The sequence below is a fragment of the Sciurus vulgaris genome (genome assembly GCF_902686455.1).
Source record: "Sciurus vulgaris genome assembly, chromosome: 13".
Lineage (NCBI taxonomy): Eukaryota > Metazoa > Chordata > Mammalia > Rodentia > Sciuridae > Sciurus > Sciurus vulgaris.
This window is the reverse complement of record NC_136474.1, coordinates 26,058,182-26,080,055: the sequence shown is the minus strand read 5'-3', so window position 1 is coordinate 26,080,055 and position 21,874 is coordinate 26,058,182. Positions and strand designations below refer to the sequence as shown.

Genomic DNA, 21,874 nt, shown 5'->3' with positions numbered 1-21,874 from the left:
GACAACTGACTGCCTTGGAAATCTATTATAATGCTGACTTGGGGAATTTACCCCAGCTTAGGAATAAAAAATGTGGTTCTTTGTATGCTGATTCCCACAGACTAATAGTGGCTGCCTATAAGGCAAGTTATGTGGTATGTCCCTAAGCTTAGCGCCAGGGCACCACCACTGATGATCAATACTTGCCCAGGGCTCGGGAAGAGGTAGCTGCAGTGTGTATATGCCACGCGCACACGGGAGGAAAAGAAACGGTAAGAAGAGTGACTTCCACGATCTGGAGGGCTAGCCTGCTGGGCATGTGTGCCTGTGTTTCAAGGGGCACTGCTGTTGTGCTACTGAGCATTCCTAGGACAGTAATGAGCTCCTTCACCTCAGGGCAGAAGAGAAAGTTAGATACAATGAAGCTGGTCTCTCCTTCTAACAGGAAAGCTGCCTGCTCCTTTCCAAGCAGCACCAGCCTGTGGGCCACAGGGGAGCCCCAAAGTTCTCTATCCACTCAGGCTGGCGCACCTGCGAACACCTCCATAAATCTCAAAGGTGAAAGGCTGAGAATGCTTTTCTTAAAACTTTGCTATTTGAGGTTGGGTCAGCCCACGGTCCACAGAAATACCATGCTCATTAGTAGGGTGCAGGCATACAGTAGACTTGATATTGCACATACATAGCTAACTTGTTCATAATCCTCGTTCTCTCCACATGTGATTCCTGTTCTATGAGAAGCTGAAAGCCAGGCACAGTGGTGCGCTCCTGTAATCCCAACAACCTGGGAGGCTGGGAGAGGAGGACTGCAAGTTTGAGGGCAGCCTCAGCAATTTAGTGAGACCCTGTCTCAAAATAAAAAAAAATAAAAGATGGGGACATAGCTCAGGGGTAAAGCACCCTAAGGCTTAATCACCAGTATCAGATTTTTAAAAAGTAAAAAACAACTCAAAAGTTCAAGGCCTCATGGAATAAATACTAATCCAAAAAAGTAACATCAGACTCTGGTGGTGGTGATGATCCTAAGCAACCATATCTTGTGCTGGATCAATTCAAAGATTTTGAGAAAAATACTGTACACACTAAATCAGCATACCTAATATTGCTCAGTTACTCTGTTTCATGATATAATCTACAATGGCAGACTTACTTTAATTGGCAGTCCTAGTGGTTAGCATAAACAAAAAATTTCTAAAGCAAACAGGACTAGGAAAAACAAATAACGTTTTTTCTTGATAGTGTGAAAAGTATAAGAATAAATACAGGACTTGGGGTGTGGCTCAGTGGATGCTTGTCTAGCATACAGGAGGCCCTCAGTTCAATCCGCAGCAATACACACACATACTCACAAATAAATACAGACTAAACATTTCTAATCTGAAAATCTGAAATTCAAAATGCTTTGAAATTCAAAACTTTTTGAGTTTCAATGTACAGTCACAAAATTTGGGTTTGGATGTAGCTCAGTGGCAAAGCATGTGTTTAAGCATGCTATAATGTTGTAGGACCTTGATTGGACCCCCAGAAGCCCCCAACCCCCCGAAAGTTGCAGATCATGGAGCATTTCAGATTTTGGGTTTTTGGATTAAAGATGTTCAACCAGCAAAGTTTATGCAAACAGTCCCAAAATCTGAAAAACCCTGAAATATGAAACACTTCTGGTCTGTATTTTAAATAAAGGATACACTCAACCTATATAGGGAACTCCTTTATAAAATAGCATTCAGTTTTAGAAAACTGCTCCCTAGGTTTCATAAATTTATCCTGAGTATATAACTTACTTTCACCTATTTTATAAGCCTGATTCTTTTACTTACTTAGTTTGGAGGCACTGACAAAGACTTGTTATGAGAAATGCAAAGTGAGTAAACAATGGCCAATTTATTACTGATGGGATGATGTTAATTAAAAAAAAAAAAAAAAAAGTTAATCACAGAGCTTTACATCCTGAGTTTTTCACTCTTTTTGTAACTGAGACTTCACAATGCACTATATCCTTTTAAAAACTTAGGCCCTGCATCTCATCATTCCCTCCCCTGACCCTTGGGGAGAACCACAGACTTGGGGTGGTCCAGGGCACTTGAGGAGAAAAGCCACTGGGGCAGCCAGAGCTCTGAGGAGGGAGGTCAGGAGGAAGAGGAGGTGCACAGAACCACCTGTCCCCCAAGTGGGTCCAGGAAACTTGCCAGAGTCTCTGCATTTCCATGGTGAAGCCAAGGATCAAGAGTCAAGGATCTGGCTTCAGAGCCTGGCCCTGTCTCTAGCAGCAATAGAAACAGGCCCCTGGGCTTCGGGTTCCCCAACAGCAGACGCTCCTGGTCCTGACCTGGGTGGGGTTAGTGCTGCATGGGGCACACTGCCACAGTAAGCAAAGAGTCGATGAATTTCAAGAAAGCAAAATGATAAAACCTAGGGGGTGGAAAATAAAACACCAGTATGTAATCCAGTTAGACTTTCAAAGGCTGGAATTTTTAAAGGGCCTAACATCCTATTTCCACCATGTAATAACTTAACTGATAGCTAGGCTAAGTCACATGAAAATTGAACGCTTTGATCACATGACTTAATCAAGACGAGGTGCTAAATGAACCCATGCCTTACATTGAATGAGAGTTAAATATTTTGAAACAACCTTTTAAGACTTCAATATGCCCTTGGATAATAAAGTCCTCTTGAAAAATTCTCTTCTTCTTGGTGACCATGAACAGGAACATACACCTGCACAGCACCAATCACAGACCACTGCCTCAGACACAGCTGCGCCAGCTGTCTGCGCAGCAGTCTCCTTCTGGAGTCCATAGAAAGAACAATCCTCCACAGGGACCCACCCTCTCTAGCTTACGGCTCTTCTTCCATGAGCCAGTGATATGGTAAAGTCTGCGTGTGGTCCAGGAGTGACCCTAGGTTAGACCGTAAGTGTCAACAGGTGGAAATACAAATGTCACTCCATCAGTCAACCAAGAATCCCTGGAATCCCTGGGAAACCTTTTTAGTTTGGTTTCACTGGAGCATGATCAAACCTTCTCCTCTCACTTGGAGCATCAAGAAGCTGCAGCATTCTCCCTAATACTAGTAAAATGTGTGATCAATTAATAGATATTTTGAACAATGAAGACTAAACCGATGGTCTGCGCACCGATTATTCAGCTGCAATCGAATGGGCAGGTTGAGGACGCCTCCCTCTCCTTCTCCCTCCCACCATCGAGTCCTTATGCATAACTGTTTCCTGTTCTTTCTGGCACATTCACTTTATCTCTCCCCTACTAAATCCTTCCTACTGATCAAATGCCACAATAATGACCAAACTAATTAATTTCCCTTCTTATCAAGGAGGAGGAGGTGAAGAGAGGGAGGAGACAGAGGTAGAGAGGAGGTGGGGAGAGGGAGGGACCAGACACACCCAGCTCTCAAGAGAAGATGCCTGGAGTAGTCCCCATCCTTTTGCTTTCACCCATGTCCCCTTCTTCCTTCACCTGAGGTCTTACGTGCCTGCCTGAGACCCCCAGACTTCCCCATCCTGGTCTTTCCTTCCTCTGATGGCTCATTCTCATGTCCTCTGACCCCAGCAGGGGCTGGCCTGCTTGGAGCAGGGATAAGAGCAGGCAAGCACCCCCAAGGCCGAGGCCCTGCCTGGGTCCCAGTAACACCCACTCCCTGTGCACTCTACACACTTCAGTCCTTCAGAAGGTTTGGCCCTACACCTGTGAGCACTGTAGAGGCAGGTCAGTTGTGCGTGACACCTGCTGGCTGCACACCCACAGTGGGGCGGGGGTGGTGGTCAATACTACCCTCTGAGCATGGCTGGCACTGCAACACACGATGATGCCCAATACTCTGAGGCCAGAGGGAAAGGGGACAGTCAAGCTGCCTCCGTGGGATGGCACAGGTGATTGCTGGAAATTCCTTGAGGAGCCTGCTGTGGAAAGTTAAGTTGAGGTTTGGAACCCTTAAACAAATGGACCAAACACCTTCTACCACAAAGCACTCCTTCCCAGGATGGAAGGCTAGGCATCACCAGCCACCAGCACAAGTCGGGCTACAAAATGAGAAATGCCATTTTTTTTGTGAGTGAATGAATCATGATATGAGGAAAGAATGAGAACATGTACATGTAAGAGTGCCCACATCTCTGAGAAGATGTCATTTCCAACACTTGGTGTTCCCAGCCATTGAGGACAGAGGGTGGAAGGCAGGGACCCTGTGGGTCTGGCCTCACCTTCGATCAGCTATGGTAATGCAAGCAACTCAGCAGTGGTTCCCAGTGCAAACACCTCCAAGGAAGGGCAGTTGAGAGGTGCTTTGTCTAAAGCCTTACGGATCACCATTCTGGCACAGAAACTGCAAACGGAAAATTTAAGAATCTACTGAACTTTAAACCAAGTTCTGAAACTCAGAACCACAGTCAGGGCTGACCATGAGCTTCACCCCTAATGAGGCCTGCATTTCTCCACCACCCAGCAGGAACTCTGCAACCAAATATTTTTCCTTTAAAAAAGAATGATGTAGTAATTCAGTTTCCAAAACTTAAAATATTCTTATTTTAGACTGCATGTTTTGGGGATCTTTTCTATTTCCTAGTAAATGTACACTGGTTTTTATATTGTTTACATCAGTAGATCAAATTACTGAGAGTAGAAAGGACCTGTTTTTCCAAAATATGACACAGGCCCACTAGCAGAGGAAAAAAAATGCTTTTGACCTCAACTCTGATCAATATTTCAAATGATACTTTTCAGAAGACTCCAAGGTAAACCAGTACAATCCTGTGATGACCCACTCAAGTCCCACAACCTCTGCCATGGATGCAGAGCCCTGAAGGACCTGGCTCCAGACGCTGGACTGCTGGAGAGAGCAGATCTGCACCTTGTCAACACCACAGCACAGACACACAAGCGTCCCAGTTACTAAGACGGGTAATTACAGAGAGTGACGGCCATTTAAGAGTGCTTTCAGATCAACATTCAGTTTAAAGTGTAAACCTGCTGTTTTATTATTTTACTGAATAAGCACCATTACTGGAACATTACTGAGGAAAGTCTGGCTTCTCCTCCTGTCCTGAGGGCTCTACCCTGGCCTACCGCCCTGTGGACGGCCTGGCCCACCTCCTGTACACGCAGACTCTTGGGTCAACTCAGTCAGGATTCTTCTAAGGCTTTAGAAAATGCACAAGAGATTACGAGGTACCGAGGAAAACAAACAATGGATTGTTACAGTACATACATTCTGGTGGAAGTCTGTTCTTTCTAAAAGCAAGTCTCTCAGTTTTCTTTCTGCTTTCTGCCAAACTAAACAGGACTCCGTAAACATACTGACGAACTGGCCTATAGAGCAGGGCGGCCGGAGGCAGGTCTTTGTTGGCTTCATCTTCAATAGAAACAGCAATTTTGATTTCACCCTTTGCATGGAAGAAAGCAGAATAATATTGCACATTTTTCATGATGAATTTACAATCAACTCACAGAAACATACTGTATTATCTCCATTAATGACATTGCAATTCTATTCCAAATCAATGGCTTAACTGGCTTACACCAAGATGTATAGAGTTCATTTGGCAGTCTTGTGTCTAAATGTATGCTCAAAGCCTCAAAATAGACCCTACATTACTTTATTCTTAATCCAAAATCAAGAACTAAAGAAAAGAAGAAGAAAATTCCAAGTCTTTGAAACAAGCTAAACAGATCAAGCCAGACAACAAATAGAATAGAAAATGTTGAGAACTTGAAACTTTTTTATTTAAGGGATCAAGATGGTCCTATGTAATAAAATTTATAATTTTCAAAGACCTGATGCAATACAAGGAATTCAGTATTCTGAAAATGAAACGGTCAGATTTTTTTTAGTCAGGTTCTTTCACTAAAAATGACCACATATTAAAAATAATCTACCTAAGAGAACGCTCCATTTTACATATGTACTAGGTTTCTGCCTTAGTGTGGTACGTGCTCAACGAACATCTCATTGTGGGCAAGGCCATGAGCAGCTACTACGGAAAAGGATCAAAACATCCCACCTCGTTCAAGTTCCAGCCAATCATGTGACTCAAGAACATGCCTCCCAGAGGCAAAGGACCCAACTGTGTTGGCCTTCAGCAATCCAGATTGTTCCAAAATTCTATGGTACTGTCTTGGGTATTTTAAGGCATCAAAATGCACCTCAGAATATTTTGTGGAGAAATTGTATTTATGTATATTCATAACGTTAAAATACATTTGTGATCTTCAATATCTGTTAAATTTATTTACTTAGTAATTTTGTAACATTTTTCTGTCATAGAAATTTAATCTCAAAACTGGTCATCCCTTCTCCAATACTCTCACATTCATTCATCCAGTAACACTCTCATCTAGGGATTTTCTCTCAGTATTATGAAGTTTTGACAATTCTCTGCATTACTGTGAGGCTTCATGTAAGTACATGTCAGCCTGGACAATTTAATACCAGAGCTATTCAGTGCATAGGAAATAGTATGCATTATAACCTAACTATTCCCTAAGATATTTTAAAAGTTGAACATTCTAAACTCTGAAAAGACAGGTTTACTTTTCTCAGAGTTATTACGTCAACATTTCCCCCTTGAAATTTGTAACACCAAAGAGTGTCAACTATAGCCTGCATCCTGCATGTAGACCTAACCAGCTGTTGGGGACAGGAATCAGAATTGGCAGGGTGGGTGCAGCAGATGACTCCAGGGTACCCTACATCTCAAAGAGTCCCACAGGGAAAGTGTGCCATCTTTTTACATGCTATTTCCCATAATTTTGGTCCCTTAAGCCTATTTAGCAAAATCCTTTTCACAAAGTAACTTTTCACTTATCCTTTCTAGTTTACACTGAACCCCAAAATAATATTTACTTTACAACCACAATGTTGAAGTGATAGCATATTAATATCAAATAGTAAGATGAGATTTGGAGGCAGTTACAACTAAAAAATAAAAGAGTTGAGTAAATATTACTAGCTAAATATTCATGTTCTTTAATTTACACAAGTAAGCAATATTCGGATTAGTCAACCAACAGTTTACACCTCATGAGTGCTGTGGAATAGGAGTCTTTTAAACTTATCGACTCCATTTTACAAACCACAGATGGATTGCAAAAAGCAGAAAAGCCTTACTATATAGTAGCACAAGTATTAAGGAAAGCACGTAAATAATACATGATAGTAACAAACCAATTCTGCATGGTAACTCTGGTCACTGAAGTAGCTTGTTAAACTGTGGGCCCATGATTATAAATGCCAACATAAAGACTACAGATCACTGAGGAAATTTAAATACACATAGATACACTGGAGACACCAAGATTAAAAAAGAATGCCACACCATATGCACATATTTAAGAATACATTTGGAAAGATATTAGTAAAGTGAAATAATGACGCTGGGTAAAAAGATTACTGCATTTTTCTGACTATGCATCTGGTAACAAGATCCTATATCCAACAATGCTATTAGCATGATTAAATTTGCACTCAATGAAGTAGATGAACAAGTCAAAATACATGAAGTATTACCAGCTACTCAAAAGGGGAAACATTACTTTCTAAGGACAAACGAAAAAGAACTTAGATATTGTATCTTACACATCAGAATTAAATCTGACATTACAGCACAAACATGGCAGAAAATCTGAAGTTGAAATCAGAAGAATAAAATTACAAGTTATAAAACACTGTAATGTGTCATTATTTCATTAGAAATTTCAAAAATATTTTAAACTAAGTCGAAGAAAGTAAGACTTTTTGCAAGGTATTTCTAAATTGTACATTCAGGAATAAAATTTCAGCTTTTCTTTAATGCTTAGAAAGGAGAAAGTAAACTCTGATTTCAAATATTTTACTACGATAGAAAAATGATTCACAAAACGAAAAAAGGACAAAACACCTGTCAAATAAAGGGAATCACTCCAGGGCCCCTGGATAATACCTTCGTCAGGACGTGGAAGATGTAGGGGTACATCAGCCCCTTCTTGTGCCTGTGCTCGGCCACTCTTAGCACCTCAGGTGCGATGGGGGGCAGGGGAGGTGTGGTGATGTCCATGTGGTTCCTGGTGGGCATCGACAGGAGGCACGGGATTGGCTGGACTGTGCCCATCTGGCTCCCTTTGCCTTCCACCAGCTGGCTTCCTGAAGAGGCAGTGGAGGAACCTTCTGCCTACAGGGCAAAGGACAGGAGGGAGAAAAACAAGTTCGTGTCACATCTCCACTCTCAAGTGTTCCAGGTGCCTGTCCACCTGACATCCGTGGAGGGCACAGAGTCCTATCTGGAGAGACCAGGTCTAGTGCCACTAGGGACAGAGCAACCAGAGAAAGCTCTGATCTAATCCCCTCCTTGGACTGCCTCGAACACAGAAATGCCATTAACATTGCCGTCCACAGAGGAGAGTCCTGTGCTCCCGGCTCCTCTGTGTCCCACATGCGTCTGCGTTGGGTGGAGGCCTGGAGGCTCGACTGGGGAAGATACTGCTCCCGACATGCTGCTCTTGTCCCTTGGGACCTCCAGCTCGACGATGCTTCACTACCTCGCTCAGCTCTCACTCACCATCACCACACAGCCCAGTCTTCCATGTTCTTGCTTTCCTTGAGATCTTGCTAGTATTTCTATAAATCAAGACACTAACACTCTGAGAGGCTACCCAATCTGACCACCATTATGCAAACAACAACTCAGAACTGGATTCATATCCAGGCCCGACTCAAGTCTTGCTCTTCACTGCCACAGCTGGTATTTAAAGAACAAAATCCTGCTGGGTGTGGTGGCACAAGCCTGTAGTTCCAGCTACTCCAGAGGCTGAGGCAGGAGGATCGCTTGAGCCCAGGAATTTGGGGTAAGCCTGGACAATACAGCAAGACCCCAGGGAAAAAGAGAGAGAGAGAGAGAGAAAAAAACCCCCAACTCAATTACATAAAGGCAAAAATTAAAGCAGAAACAAAACAAACCCAAGCTAATCCTATCAAACACAATGAATGGCTCAGATCTATTGTTAGGTGGAAAATGCCTAATTTGTAACAACCACCCACCAAAACCTGGGATGTGTGCACAGAAAGGAAACACTGAGACCCCAAATGATTAACACATCGCTGGATTAGTGCCACGTGGTGGTGCAGAAGAGAGGCAGGAGATGCTTTGGCATAATCTGAATCTTCTGAATAAGTTGCCCAAGAGCAATTATTATTTGTACAATAAACTTTTCCTGATCAGAATAAAAGTTGGAAATGCGAATTGCTTATTGCTTGATTTAGTGCCACCCTAAAGGCATACATTCTTCTGTTTTGGAACAAAATGTCTTTACAATGGTATGCAATTAAGTGCTTAATTTTGCACTTTAATATACAAGTGCCAAAAGTAGTCTTAAAAAGACTAACTCATGGATAATTCATAAGTTGTTTCTACATTCTCCCTCTTCCATAAAAATACAGAAGCAACTCAAAGTGCTTTGGAAGGTGCTTTGAAAATAACAGGTATCTAGCATGAATTTTTGTTACTTATTTGTAGGACAATCATTCAACAGCGAGACTATGTAACAGCTGAGTTTCAGATGAATGTCTGATAGTCAGATGACCCTATATATAAACCAACCCTCTTCCAGCAGGTGTTCTGCTCCTTCTCAGGGCCCACAGGTGACAGGTGACTTTGCAAATTAAAAATATATTTCTAGAGATCATTATGAACAAGTAGAAATACATAAGAAGGGAGAAGTGGAATTTGGTTTATTTCCTTTTGTGGGGCAGGGGGCAACCAGGGATTGAACCCAGGGCACTTAACTATTGAGTCACATCTCCAGCAACCCCCCACCTTTAAAGATTCATTTATTGTTTAAGCTTTTTAAAATATAACTTTATTTATCTATTTGTTTGTTTGTTTGTCTGTTTGTTTATTTAATGTGGTGCTGAGGATGGAACCCAGGGCCTCACACATGCTAGGCGAGCGCTCCACCACTGAGTCACAACCCCAGCCCCAGTCCTTTTTATTTTTCCTTATTTTTTATTTTGAGACAGGGTCACATTAAGTTGCTTAGGGCACTGGGTGCAGTGGCACACACCTGTAATCCTAGTCGCTTGGGAGGCTGAAGCAGGAGGATCAGGAGTTCAAAGTCAGCCTCAGCAAAAGTGAGGTGCTAAGCAACTCAGTGAGACCCTGTCTCTGAGTAAAATGTTTTTTAAAAAGGGTTGGGGATGTGGTTCAGTAGTTAAGTACCTCTGGGTTTAATCTGGTACCAGAAAAAAAAAAAAAAAAAAAGTTGTTTAGGGCATCACTAAGTTGCTAAGGCTGGCCTGGAACTTGCAATCCCCCTGACTCAGTCTCCCAAATCTCTGGGATTACAGATGTGTGTACGTGGCGGTTATTTCCATTTGTAATGAACACATTCCTGGTGCTTTCACAGTTGGGTCTCACAGAAATCCCCCAAGAGAGGCAACTCAGACAGGTTCAGGCACTTTGCCCCAGAGCAGAGAGGTGCACTGGGTACCCCTGCCTTGCTGAGACAGACAGGCTGGGGGCAGCTCTCAACAACTACTTCCTCTCCCCTCTCTGTGCCAGATGACATGTTTAAAAGGAAGGATTTTTCTTAAAATTGACCACTCAGACAACATACCTAGAGTCAGAATTTAGAGAACAGAAGGCAAAGACTTTGTACCTTTGCTTGGTCTCCTGGGTCTCCCCGTGTCTGAGGTTCCGTGTGGCTTCCGGTCTTCTCCCAGCCAATCTTGTTCCCACTGATGTGGCTGAATGCAAAATGAACACCATCACTGATTACTGTGAACCACTATCCAAACAAGTTCATGATGACAAGAGGACCCAAACTAAGTCTGCAGACTTTTAATAATAACAATACTTCTTCCCATGCTTTACTCCACCCCAGAAATATTCTCTAGAGCTTTCTGTTGTCAAGGGGAGATAAGAAATCACATCATTTAAGTGACAACAATCAGGCAGCATAAGATTCAATGTTCCTGGCAAAACTAATAAATAGGTGTAAGGTGGTGATACACACGTAGGGCCATCCAGTCTACTCAGTGGTCAAGGCTGGGGAAGATGCCAAGTGGACCATCAGGAAGACAGGGAAAGAAGAAGACAGGAAAGAGAAGATGATGGACTTGGTGAGCAGAGAACGGAGAGTTAATGGAAACTTATTTGAGGAACGGTTTCATTTGGCAAAGTAGCAAAAAAAAAACCTGGTAGGGAAAGAGATGGGGCAGGCCCAGCTAAGCCATCTCCATCAGCATCTGCGAAACCTGCTGTGACCCCATGATAGTCTGGAAAAACAACGCAGTGGGTTGAATGAGCATGTTAAAAAATGCAAATGGAACAGATCAGAAGGTATCAGGTAAGTGTCATTCTCAGTTCTTTGTTGACTTGTGCTTATGGACCACGGTGTTGGTGGAGTGGTTTGCCATGGACCCCAGCAAAGTAAAAAGCTTCATCCTATAGGTTACAGGTACCTGAGGAACCTTGAGCAGGATGGGCAGGGTACAAGCCCACACTAGAAACCAGCAGACAGGTGACACCAGGTGGGGATGGCCAGGGCAACTCTAGAGGACCCTGCACTTGGTCCTCTGTGGCAGGCCTAAGCGCCCAAAGGACCACATGAAAACAGTGCTGGCCACAGGGCGTGCCAACATGGGACACAGACCTGGCTTATCTTTCTAACTGACCTGCATGACAAATGGACAGATTTTAATATCCATTAATTCTCCCATCTTCTAACCAACTTCATTTTAGTCCTAGTTTTTAAATGAAGGTATGAAAAGAGAACAGATGAGAAGACTGTCCCTCCATCTTAAGCCAAGAGCACTGTCCCATAAGACACAAGATGACACCCCAGAGTCTCATTCCAGCTCCTCAATCCCACTCACACAACAAGCCCTTCTAGTCAAGGACACCACATACCTGACACAAGAAGATTGCTCCTCATGTCCAGGTTCCCAGAGTCTCAAGGGAAACCACTGCTCTGTGCAAGGTTGCTACGAACTCAGGTACAACTTAAGAAATGAGAGGACCCCTGGCAATGGCCAGGAGGCATCAAAACCAGGGCAAGCATCCCTGGAGAGTGAGGGTTCAGGACATCAAAAAGCAAAGAGGAGAGGAAGCAGCTCTAATGGCCGACATGATGAGGCCTGGACAATGCTCTGGAAGCAGATCCCTGTCAACGTCTGGCTGAGTGTGTGCTATCTGGGTGGGAGTCAGAAGTGGCAGCTTGATAACTGCTATGGTATGTGCGATGGGGACACTGGGGGGATAAGTCACTTAATCAAGCTGTACACCTAAAGTATGTGATGACTGCGGCATATATGATGTAAGAACAGCCAAGATTCTCTAACTGCTATGCATGTTCACTGAACACACAGGAAACTAGCACCCCCAGGATCAGGAACTCCAGACAGAGGACAGGGAAGGCTGTGCATCAGGGAAGCACCAGTCAGGAGAGTGATGGTGACAGAGCAGTGGGAACATGGGGTTAAGGAATAATTAGCTGATCCCGACAAGCTTTCTTTTAAAAAAAGCAATTTACCTGCAGCCCTGCCTGGCTAAAGTCAACAGGAGAGGTTACATTCCTCAGGAAAAAACCTGTTATCTGCAGGAGAAACGTAGGCCCAAAATGCCAAAAGTGGGGACTTATGTGACGTTTACCCAAATCACATCCCAGAATTCAGGGAGACAAGGATACCTCCCCCAACCATAAATGCTGTGAGAACAGATTCCAATTAGAACCAGTTGGCATGGGCCAAAGTGACTTAGAGTTGTCCTGCACAGTGGGGACTTGTTATCAGGCAAAAGTCAAGAGACGGATCTGGACAAGACTCTTTGGAAACTTCCCTGGGACTCCCACAAAAAACTGGAGGGCAAGGCAGGAGAAAGAACATCCTCCTCTCTGAGATGACCCACCCTCCCCACTGAGGGTGTTCCCTTTTCCCTTTTTCCTACCCCCTTCAGTAAACTCATGCTTACTACTCTGAGTGACATGTCTGAAATCTTTCTGGTGTCATCGTGAGAACCAGTGAGAAAAAATTGCCTTGACCACCACAATTTTGTGCCTCACTCTTCTACTGACCCTGGAACCCAGACCCACTGCCATACCACCAGAGACCCCACAGAACCTATACTTGCCAGTCTTAGTGTTCTACATAGGTGATCAAACTGAAAATAATGTCATCTAGATGCTCACAGAACCTTCTAATGAACATACTGTAAAATCTAAAATTTTTCCCAAAAAGCCTCTTGTCTTGACAACAGCCAATCTTTTTTTTGGTACCTGGGATTGGACCCAGAGGCACTTAACCACTGAGTCACACTCCCGGCTCCTTTTATATTTTATTTAAAGACAGGATCTTGCTGAGTTGCTTAGGGCCTCACTAAGTTGCTGAGGTTGGCTTTGCACTCTCAATCCTCCTGCTTTGGCCTCCTGAGCCACTGGGATTTTAGGCCTGAGCCACCGCGCCCAGCTGAGAACAGCTAATCTTCAAAGAAGCCCAATATACTTCAGTAGGATGACTACTGCTGCACAACTTAAGACAACAGTATATGAATGTGCCAAATGCCATAATTGGAAGAACAGATGGGTCAGACTTCAGAATTCTTCCTTATACATTTATATTTCATCTTACACAACTGATAACATCTTAAAACTGTACTTAAATCAGATGTTTCACCTCTTCCTGTTCCACCCCAGGGGAAGAGGAAGTGCAGTGCTGGGTTACATCCAGAGGGTGGCTCCCTTGGACCCGCATCTACATCCCCACAGTAAAAACGTTTGGTGATAAGTTAGGCTCAGCAAGAAGGGAACTAATTGAGGCATGCACATACGAAAAGGTACTGGACTCAAAGGAGATCCATTATTTCAAACTGTGCCACACGCAACCTCAGGAGAGTTGGCTGTGGATGGAGCTGCGCACACTCAAAAAGACACCGCAGGTGAGCAACAGAAAAGACCACGTGGACTTTGGCAACCTGACCACACATAGCAGAGTCCAGCAGGGCAGGGTGGGCCTTGCAGGTTGTCAGAAAGCTGCCACGAGGTCTTGCTTCACTAGGGACATTTGAGGATGCTTCTGCACGAAAGCATGTCAGAGGTAGCAAACTGCTCTAGTCCCTGCAAGATCCCCTCCCCACATTTCCCTAGACAGCAGGGCAGTGGTGCCAGGAGCAAATGAGCTGGTGTGCCTACTCTGCTGCCCCAGAGTATGATGTTAGGGAGACGAGAAGGAGCAGAACATGGAGTAGGACCTGACTCCACCAACAGGAAGAGCAAAGGCAAATCATACCAATGATTAGAAATATTAAATTTAGGAAAGTAAAAGACAATCCACAGTAGAAATACCTGGGAGTGTGTGTGTGTGTGTAAAGTCATATGTGGTCAAACTAGCAAGGCTGACTTTTGATAAGTGTTTTCAGGGCTATCTGCTCCCTAATTCAACAGGGCTGGAAGAAGGGAGAGAAGCCTTTGGGACCTGTGCGGCAGGAGGGCGAGGGCCCCAAGGCACGAGCCAGGAGGGCCTGGCCTCACTCCACTGGCATTCAGGGTTCTCCTTCGAGGCCTAGTCTGGTCAGGTGTCATCCTTCAGAACCTTGATGACCAGGAAGCCTGCAAAGTGATCTGTGCATGCAGACACCTACAACTCCCCTTGTCCCTAATTATGCTATTGTCCCTGTGCTCAGTCTTCTCCATGGAACAGGGTTGAACAGCACATAACCAGAAAACAGAGAGAGCGCTTCCCCAGGCAACGGTGAGACATGGCTCACACTCCTTTTCTCACTGGCATCAGGGAAGTGTGTGGTCACAGTGCTGCCCCTTATAGACCGTGAGCGAGGGTCCAAAGGTGCCTAACTGTGAGCCAATGTTGGCTGCTGTGACGAATTAATAGAAATGCCTTAGAGGGGAGTGGGTGTCTAGAACACACACAGGCCCTCTCACTGCACAGATCAAAACTAATTTTTGCCAAAATTCAAAACAGTTTATATGAGAGGATAGTAGAAAGGTCACCATGTGTTAAAAAGTCAAAACAGAAATCTGTCCAACACAATAGCCCAACAATTTGAAAGAAAAGCCCATAGCTGCTCATTGTAAGCCACTCCCTCAGGCCCTGGCCTCTGGGGGCCCCAGATCCCAAAGCAGGGAAACGTGTAATTCTCTTTGTAGACCACAAGGTTTCTAAAGGACTCAAAGTGGAAGAAAATTATCTGGACCCCCTTAAAGGAAAAAAGACCTCAAGAGCATACTTCCTGGGATGTCATGTCAAAGCTAACAAAATGAAAATTCTTCAACTATAATACATTAAAAAACAATCAATATTTTGGGCTTTTAAAAATAAATAAAATGGTTTATTATCTGTAAAATGATACAATGATACATTAAGAAGCCCCTTCCAGGAAAAGACCATGATATTCAGAACAATCTGCAGTTCCACAGAGTTGCAAATATTTTGGTTTTATATTGTTTCAATAGTTAACTTTAAAATAATAGTGACAGCTGCCATTTATTATGCACACTCATCAGTTTGCATAATTCACAAACAATTCTGTAGACTCCCATCGACATGGGAGTGCACTGGAGTACGAAGCCACATAACCACAGACCAGGGGGCCAGCCCTTGACACTACTCGGGTACAGAGGCTCCCCAGGGCCCTGGACACTGACACCAAGCAGCCTGCCTTCCCAACTCATCCTCCACAGCCTGGAGGTGGACTTACAGGGGTCATGCACAATGAGCTATGTGTTGTGAGTATGTGCAAAGTGTACACAGGAGATGCCACCATGCAAGCCAAACCCAAAACCAACAGTGTGATGCCAAGACGCTCTGCTACACTGGCTCCCTCCTCTCCACTTCAGGCACACATACCAGGGATGAGAAAATGAAACAACCCTATACAAATAAAGTCACAAAGTTGAAATGTCCTCTCTCTGAATAGAACTTTCATCTATCCACTTAAAAATGTCAGCAATAACATGCAAAAACATTGAGGCAATATCAGATGTAACATACATATTTACCCTTAAAAGTAAGTAAACTTATAAATTCACATAAGTGTATGAAATATAGAAGAAGGAAGAAAAGGGAAAAGGGCAAGTGCTATCCCTAAGATAAGACCTCAGTCTTATAAAAACTCCATTTCAGTGTATGTAGAGAAATATAAGATGCACAAATTCACTAATACCTTGAAGAGAGTCACCTCTCCAGATGTGGGATATGGAAGATTCTCTACTGTATCTTCCAATGTTTCAATTCTATATAACTTTGTATCACGATGATAATTTTAAAAGAAGGATGTAAAACAGAATTAAAAATTTTGCAACTTCATTTTTATTCAAATTCCATAAGCCCAAATAAATCTACAAAAATAATATAAAATAAGCACCTCCAAAAGGACTCAACCATAACAGGACTACTAAGTCTGACAGAGGCCAAATAGGGAAGAAAAACAAGACCATCACCTTAATTTAAAAATTTTAACCAGAATAGAAGAAGTGTGTACAGATGCTACTCTGACAAAAAGAACAGGGAAAATTATTCAGTGAGAGAGCAACATATTTCTTTCTTATTCTACTGCTAAACTAACTGCCATGGGCCTAGGTAACTGGCTGGTCTGATCATGTCCAAAGGCACATTTTCCTCTTGGGACAAACAGCACACAGTAGAAGTTCCAGTTAGACCCAGGTTGGGCATTCCACAGGCACGCCACACGGCTCATCTCTAGTCTCTGCTGGACAAACACCTCCAGCAACAGCTGTGTGGCAGGATAGCTCCCATGCTCTGAGCCCCTGGCCTAACTGTCATGACTTCCACTTGACAGAACCTGGAAACAGCCAACTGAAGAACCTGAAATGCTGAACGAGACTTTAAAACATAAAGGGAAGCAAAGGGATAGCACAGGGACTGCCCAATGCATGTCATGATGGCCCCTGGCAGTGAGGGCTGTCTGCCCTGTGGTCACCTGGGACCTCTGCACTCTGCTGCCTCCCGGGCAGCTGCCCTTTCTCAGGACATTCCTGGAGCATGGGGTGACACTCCCTGTGTACACGGCCCACACCCACCTTCCTGCAGGTACCGAGCACATCTCCATGATGGGTGCCCCTGGCTCTCAGACACCTATGGGAAGGGCTGAGGGGCAAGGGGACCCTGCTGGGAGAGCCACATCTCACCCTCTCCACCCACGGCACCCTCCATAGTTTAAGAACGAATGTTTGACAATTTTATGGGTTTTAAAAAAGGTACCTTTTTATGTTTTAAGTTTCATTCCTTTGATCTTCTTAGTGAGGGTGAACATCCTTTTACGTGTTTAGTGATGTCTGTATTTCCTCTGAATTGCATGCGTCTATCTTTTGCCATTTAAAACATTTATCTTAATTTGTAGGAAGCACTTTTCTTTCTTGGTTGCCTCTTTTATTCTGTGACAGTCCCCATCACCCATCACCAACACCCTTAAAAAAAAAATGCCATGGATTTACTGTTGGGGGAACTAGGACATTTCTTTTGTAAATTGTCCCACAATCTGAATTTGACTTACTGCTTCCTTGTGGCATCATTTAACATGTACTGTGGGAATATTTCTGAATTGTAGAAACTGGCCTTTGCTTTCTGTTACTGGACACTCGTCCCATCCAGTATTTACTGAGCACCCCTTGGCCCCCAGGCAGTCTTAGGGGCCTTGCAAGGCAACTAGAAGGCCTCTCTCATTGGCTAATTTGTGGTCTAGAGATTTGTAAGTATTTCCACAGTCAATCTGCTGAAGGGGTTAAGATCACAGCTCTGAGGTTCAACTGTTCAACTGCCCAGAGACTTTCTGACCCAAGGGAAAACAGCACAAAGTCGAGAATAAACTCATGCCCAAAGGTCTCTCCAGCCCAGGGCCCAGTAGAGCACACTCGTGGCTGTTTCCTGTGGTACTGAAGGCATCCAGCTGTGTAAGGCCCAGCCCTGGTGACCAGCTGTCAACCTCCTACCCTGCCCTCCCACACTCGACCCACATGCTGCTCCGCGAGTCATTTTCACTGACCTGCCTCAGAACACACCCACCGTTCTGTTCACTGTAAAAAGCAAGTGTTCAAGTATTTCTTGGCCAAGTAAAGGATCATTTCCTTTCCCCTCAACACCATCCTGAAAGCGCAGAGTAGGTCTGTGGTCCTAATTCAAGTTCTAACCAAAAGTAAACTAAAGTCCTGACTTGGTATTCCTGCTCAGTTTTTTTGGTTAATCTATGTTTTATTATTATTATTTTGGTACTGGGGATTAAACCCAGGGGTACTTAACCACTGAGCCACATCCCCAAGCCCTTTTTATTTTTTATTTTGAGACAGGGTCTCACTAAGTTGCCGAGGTTGGCTTTGAATTTGTGATCCTCCTGCCTCAGTTTCCAGAACTACTGGGATTACAGGCAAGCACCGCCATGCCTGGCTATTTGTTTTATCTTTAGACAGGATTTCATTGTATTGCCCAGACTGGCCTCAAACTCCTCGGCTCAAGTGATTCTCCTGCCTCAGCCTCCTGACTAGCTGGGACTACAGGCACACACCACTATAACTGCCTTTTGAGGTTTTTGTTTTTGTTTTTTTTTTACTACAAAATCAATTCTCTGTTCTCTTATGCAATCCTGAACTGTGCAAACTACACACCACATAAACCACATACAACACATTCAATAAACTAGAATCCTCACTGAAAACCACGAAGGCTGACTCCCCTCAGCCCCTGCCACACACATAACTTAAGTTCTACCATGGAGCCTGCCATAAGAAAAACACGCCCCCAATCAAGGGCCTGAGGTTCAATCTGAGCACCCTTCTCATCTGCCTGCTTTCCTTGCACTTCTAACACAGCCTCTTGTGTATTACAGCAAACATGGAGAGGATTCAAGGAAATCAAATCTCTGCTGAGTGGGATGTCTCGAGTCCAGCCTTCTGATGTGACGCTGTGTGTGCACCATGCCTTCTCTTCTGCCTGACACTTCACACTGCGAGGATGGCAAAACACCAACCACAAGACTGAGCAGTCCACACCCCAACTGCAGAAAGCAGTAAAAATGCCATGTCTGGGGTAAAGGCATCAGGAGTTTGAAGAATTCACAGGGAGACCAGAACCTTTATGAACAGGAAACAACTGAATGCATAGAAAGGGGCCAGGCTCAGGCAGATGTCTTAGCTCCAAGTTCAGCTCTCACCCTATGAAGGCAACATGCCAAATCAGTTGGCACCTGTGGTCTCACCTACAAGCCTCTGTGTCTGTGGTCACCACCCACCTTGCCCAACAAACCACCTCAACCTAGTTTCCACACCTCTGCCACCAGCACATGACTCTTGAGTATGAGCTTACTCCTTGTGCCTTTTTTTGGGTGGGGGGGTCCTGGGACATGAACCCAGAGCCTCACACATGCTAGGCAAGCAAGCTACAACAGAGCTACATCCCCAGCCCACTTCTTTTGTCTTTTTACCTTCTGCCAAGGTTTCAGAATTTGTTCAGATACTTTGATCTTGCAGTCACAAGTAAATTTTAAAAAAGAAAACACACAGTGAAAGGCTTCTCAGACCATTTGTCAGTTGTTCTTGGGCTTCCAGGTAAGCCTGAGACTCACTGAGGTCCTTGTTTAAAATGCAGATTCTGGGTCCGAACCAAGAAATTCTGGTTCAAAAGGTCTTAAATTTATCATCCCACTGGAAGGCCAATTTAAAAGTTGGAATGCTAAATTACAATCCTTAATTTCATTTTGGAGTTTTAGGAATGCATATGGAGTTTAGGAATGCCCACTTATGAATTTTATATTTCTCTGCTACGGACAGGATGTGCAGTCCCAGGTAGCAGTGAACCCTGTCCTGATCACCACCACGGTCAGCAGACATTTGCTCCCATTTCACAGGTGGACACATGGAACAGGATAGAGAGGAAACATCACTTGCTTCACTGGACACATCAGCAAGAACCTGCTCAAAGACTGGAAACGTTCTCATATTTCTTCTGTCAGAGGTCAGAGCTAGAGACAACATCCACCAACCCTGCTAGAAACTGAAGTTATTATTAACTAGCCCCGGTCACTCATCCTACAAAGCAGAGTTCAAACTAAGGAAAAAGACTCAGAGGAAAGACACTTTCTGTTTCTTTTTTCCTTACCTTTTTCTGAAACATAAGACAATTTAAGGGAAGGGGTAGTAGCCATTTAAGATTTCCTCCATCAGATTTTAACCAACTATGTATTTGCAATACTCCTCTCCTGGAAGAATCCCAGTCTGGTCCAGGCAACTTTCTGTGGTTTTACTTGGGCAAACAGTGTTACTTCAAAAACAGTTCTATGAGCTGCTGAGTTTGGAGAAGGAGAGGAATTCAGAGCTCCCTCCATCCAGGGACCCGGAGGTTACAGCTGTTGGGATGGTGGGGCTGATGCACATGAACCCCGTGTTCTACATGTTGCGCAGCCCCTCCCCAAAAGGTTTCCAGCAGCTCGGGCCTTGGTGCTGGCGTGGTGCAGGCTGGACCTCACAGTGGCCCGCTCTTCCTCTCTCCTCCACAGCCAGGGCGCAGCGTGCAGCACCTACCTGCAGTGGACCGCCTCTCTGAGTTAACACCCGAGCAGCTGCGGGCAGAGGGAGCCCCCCAGGTCACAAGCACCGGGAGTGCTCTGTGAGCAACGCACACTCACTTGGTCACCCCTCCACTGCCCTCGTCGTTGTCTGATGATGATGATGTAGAAGAGCCAGGGAAGTAGGCGGAATCCACGTGATTGGGGCTGCCACTCTGGGCTGGGTTGATGGGTGAGGACCGCTCGTACAGCGGCGTGTGCTTCCCCTCATGAGGAATGTTGCTGTAGTTGTTCTGCTCTGTCAGGTTCTTCCCGCTCGTGTCCAGAGTGAGGGCCGGCTCAGCGAGGCTGTATGGGTATGGACCCTGGCCCGGAGCCCCCCCTGGGCTGGGCACCTGTGGGGCCTGAAGCATAGGCACAGGACATTGCATGAGGCTGGCTAGGCTCAGGCATGTCGGGGTTGCCTCCTCCTGGGTAATTTTTTAATTTGAACAACACTGGCACCTATCTCATATATCATTACAAGAATTTAAGAAACCATTTTAGCACTCATTAAAATGAAATGCTGAAGGACCGCTGCCCCACCCATCTCAGGGCATGACTTACCATGGGCTTTGCTTGCAGAGAAGTCTGTGGAATGTTGAGCATCTGAGGGGGAACATAAGGTGGCACCATCCCAGGCATTCCAAACGGATTTGGTCTGGCTGTTTCATCGATATAGGAGGAAAATAATAAAACAACTGTGAACAGAACGCCATCTCCTAGGACATCCGTGGGGCCAGCCCACGGCCCTCGCATCTGACACGCCTCAGATGCCAACACCAGTGGTCCCACTTCTCAGAGATCTTTATAAACAGGTTTAACACACAACTCCTGAGCCATAATCTCATGGGAACCAGAAGCCCCAACAGGCATCACAGGGACAAAGCACTTTCCCTTACACTTCTACAGCAAGAGAAACTTTTGTCTCAATCACTTAACAATAAATTCAATTCTTAGCTAACTAACAAGTTTCTAAATATAAAAAATGTGTGGTAGTAGATGCCTGTACTTTTGGGTTGTTATTAATTGTTAAGCTAAACCAATGTTAAGGTCACACACTGTAACATGAATCAAAGAATCTGTGATTGGGAATTTTGTAAATATGTTCTGATGCACAGTGGCATTTCCTAGTCATTTCTCTTATGCTAACTTGTACTTCAGAATTCTATTTGGGAATAGAAAACCACATGGAAGAATGGCTGAAACATAGTAGCAGAAAGCCATGATAGGCACACCTGGTAACTTCCTTCCTATGGGGTCCGAGAAGAGGGAGGGAGTTCAGGGCCACATCAGCTAACAGAAAGGAACTAGTAAGTGGCAAATCGCAGCTCAGGCTCCCCTAAGACA

General features: G+C 44.5%; 1 protein-coding gene across 1 annotated transcript in view; it reads right to left on the bottom strand.

Moving 5' to 3' along the window:
- The window catches only part of FAM120A (family with sequence similarity 120 member A), a 100,595-nt gene that overhangs the window by 26,171 nt on the left and 52,550 nt on the right, over positions 1–21,874 (bottom strand). Inside the window, exons 6-10 of the mRNA XM_079109218.1 lie at positions 21,092–21,189; positions 20,606–20,889; positions 10,620–10,707; positions 7,910–8,137; positions 5,200–5,374 (exon numbers count right to left, since the gene is read on the bottom strand). Coding sequence (XP_078965344.1) covers positions 5,200–5,374; positions 7,910–8,137; positions 10,620–10,707; positions 20,606–20,889; positions 21,092–21,189 — 873 coding nt within the window. The remainder of the gene's footprint in view (positions 1–5,199; positions 5,375–7,909; positions 8,138–10,619; positions 10,708–20,605; positions 20,890–21,091; positions 21,190–21,874) is intronic.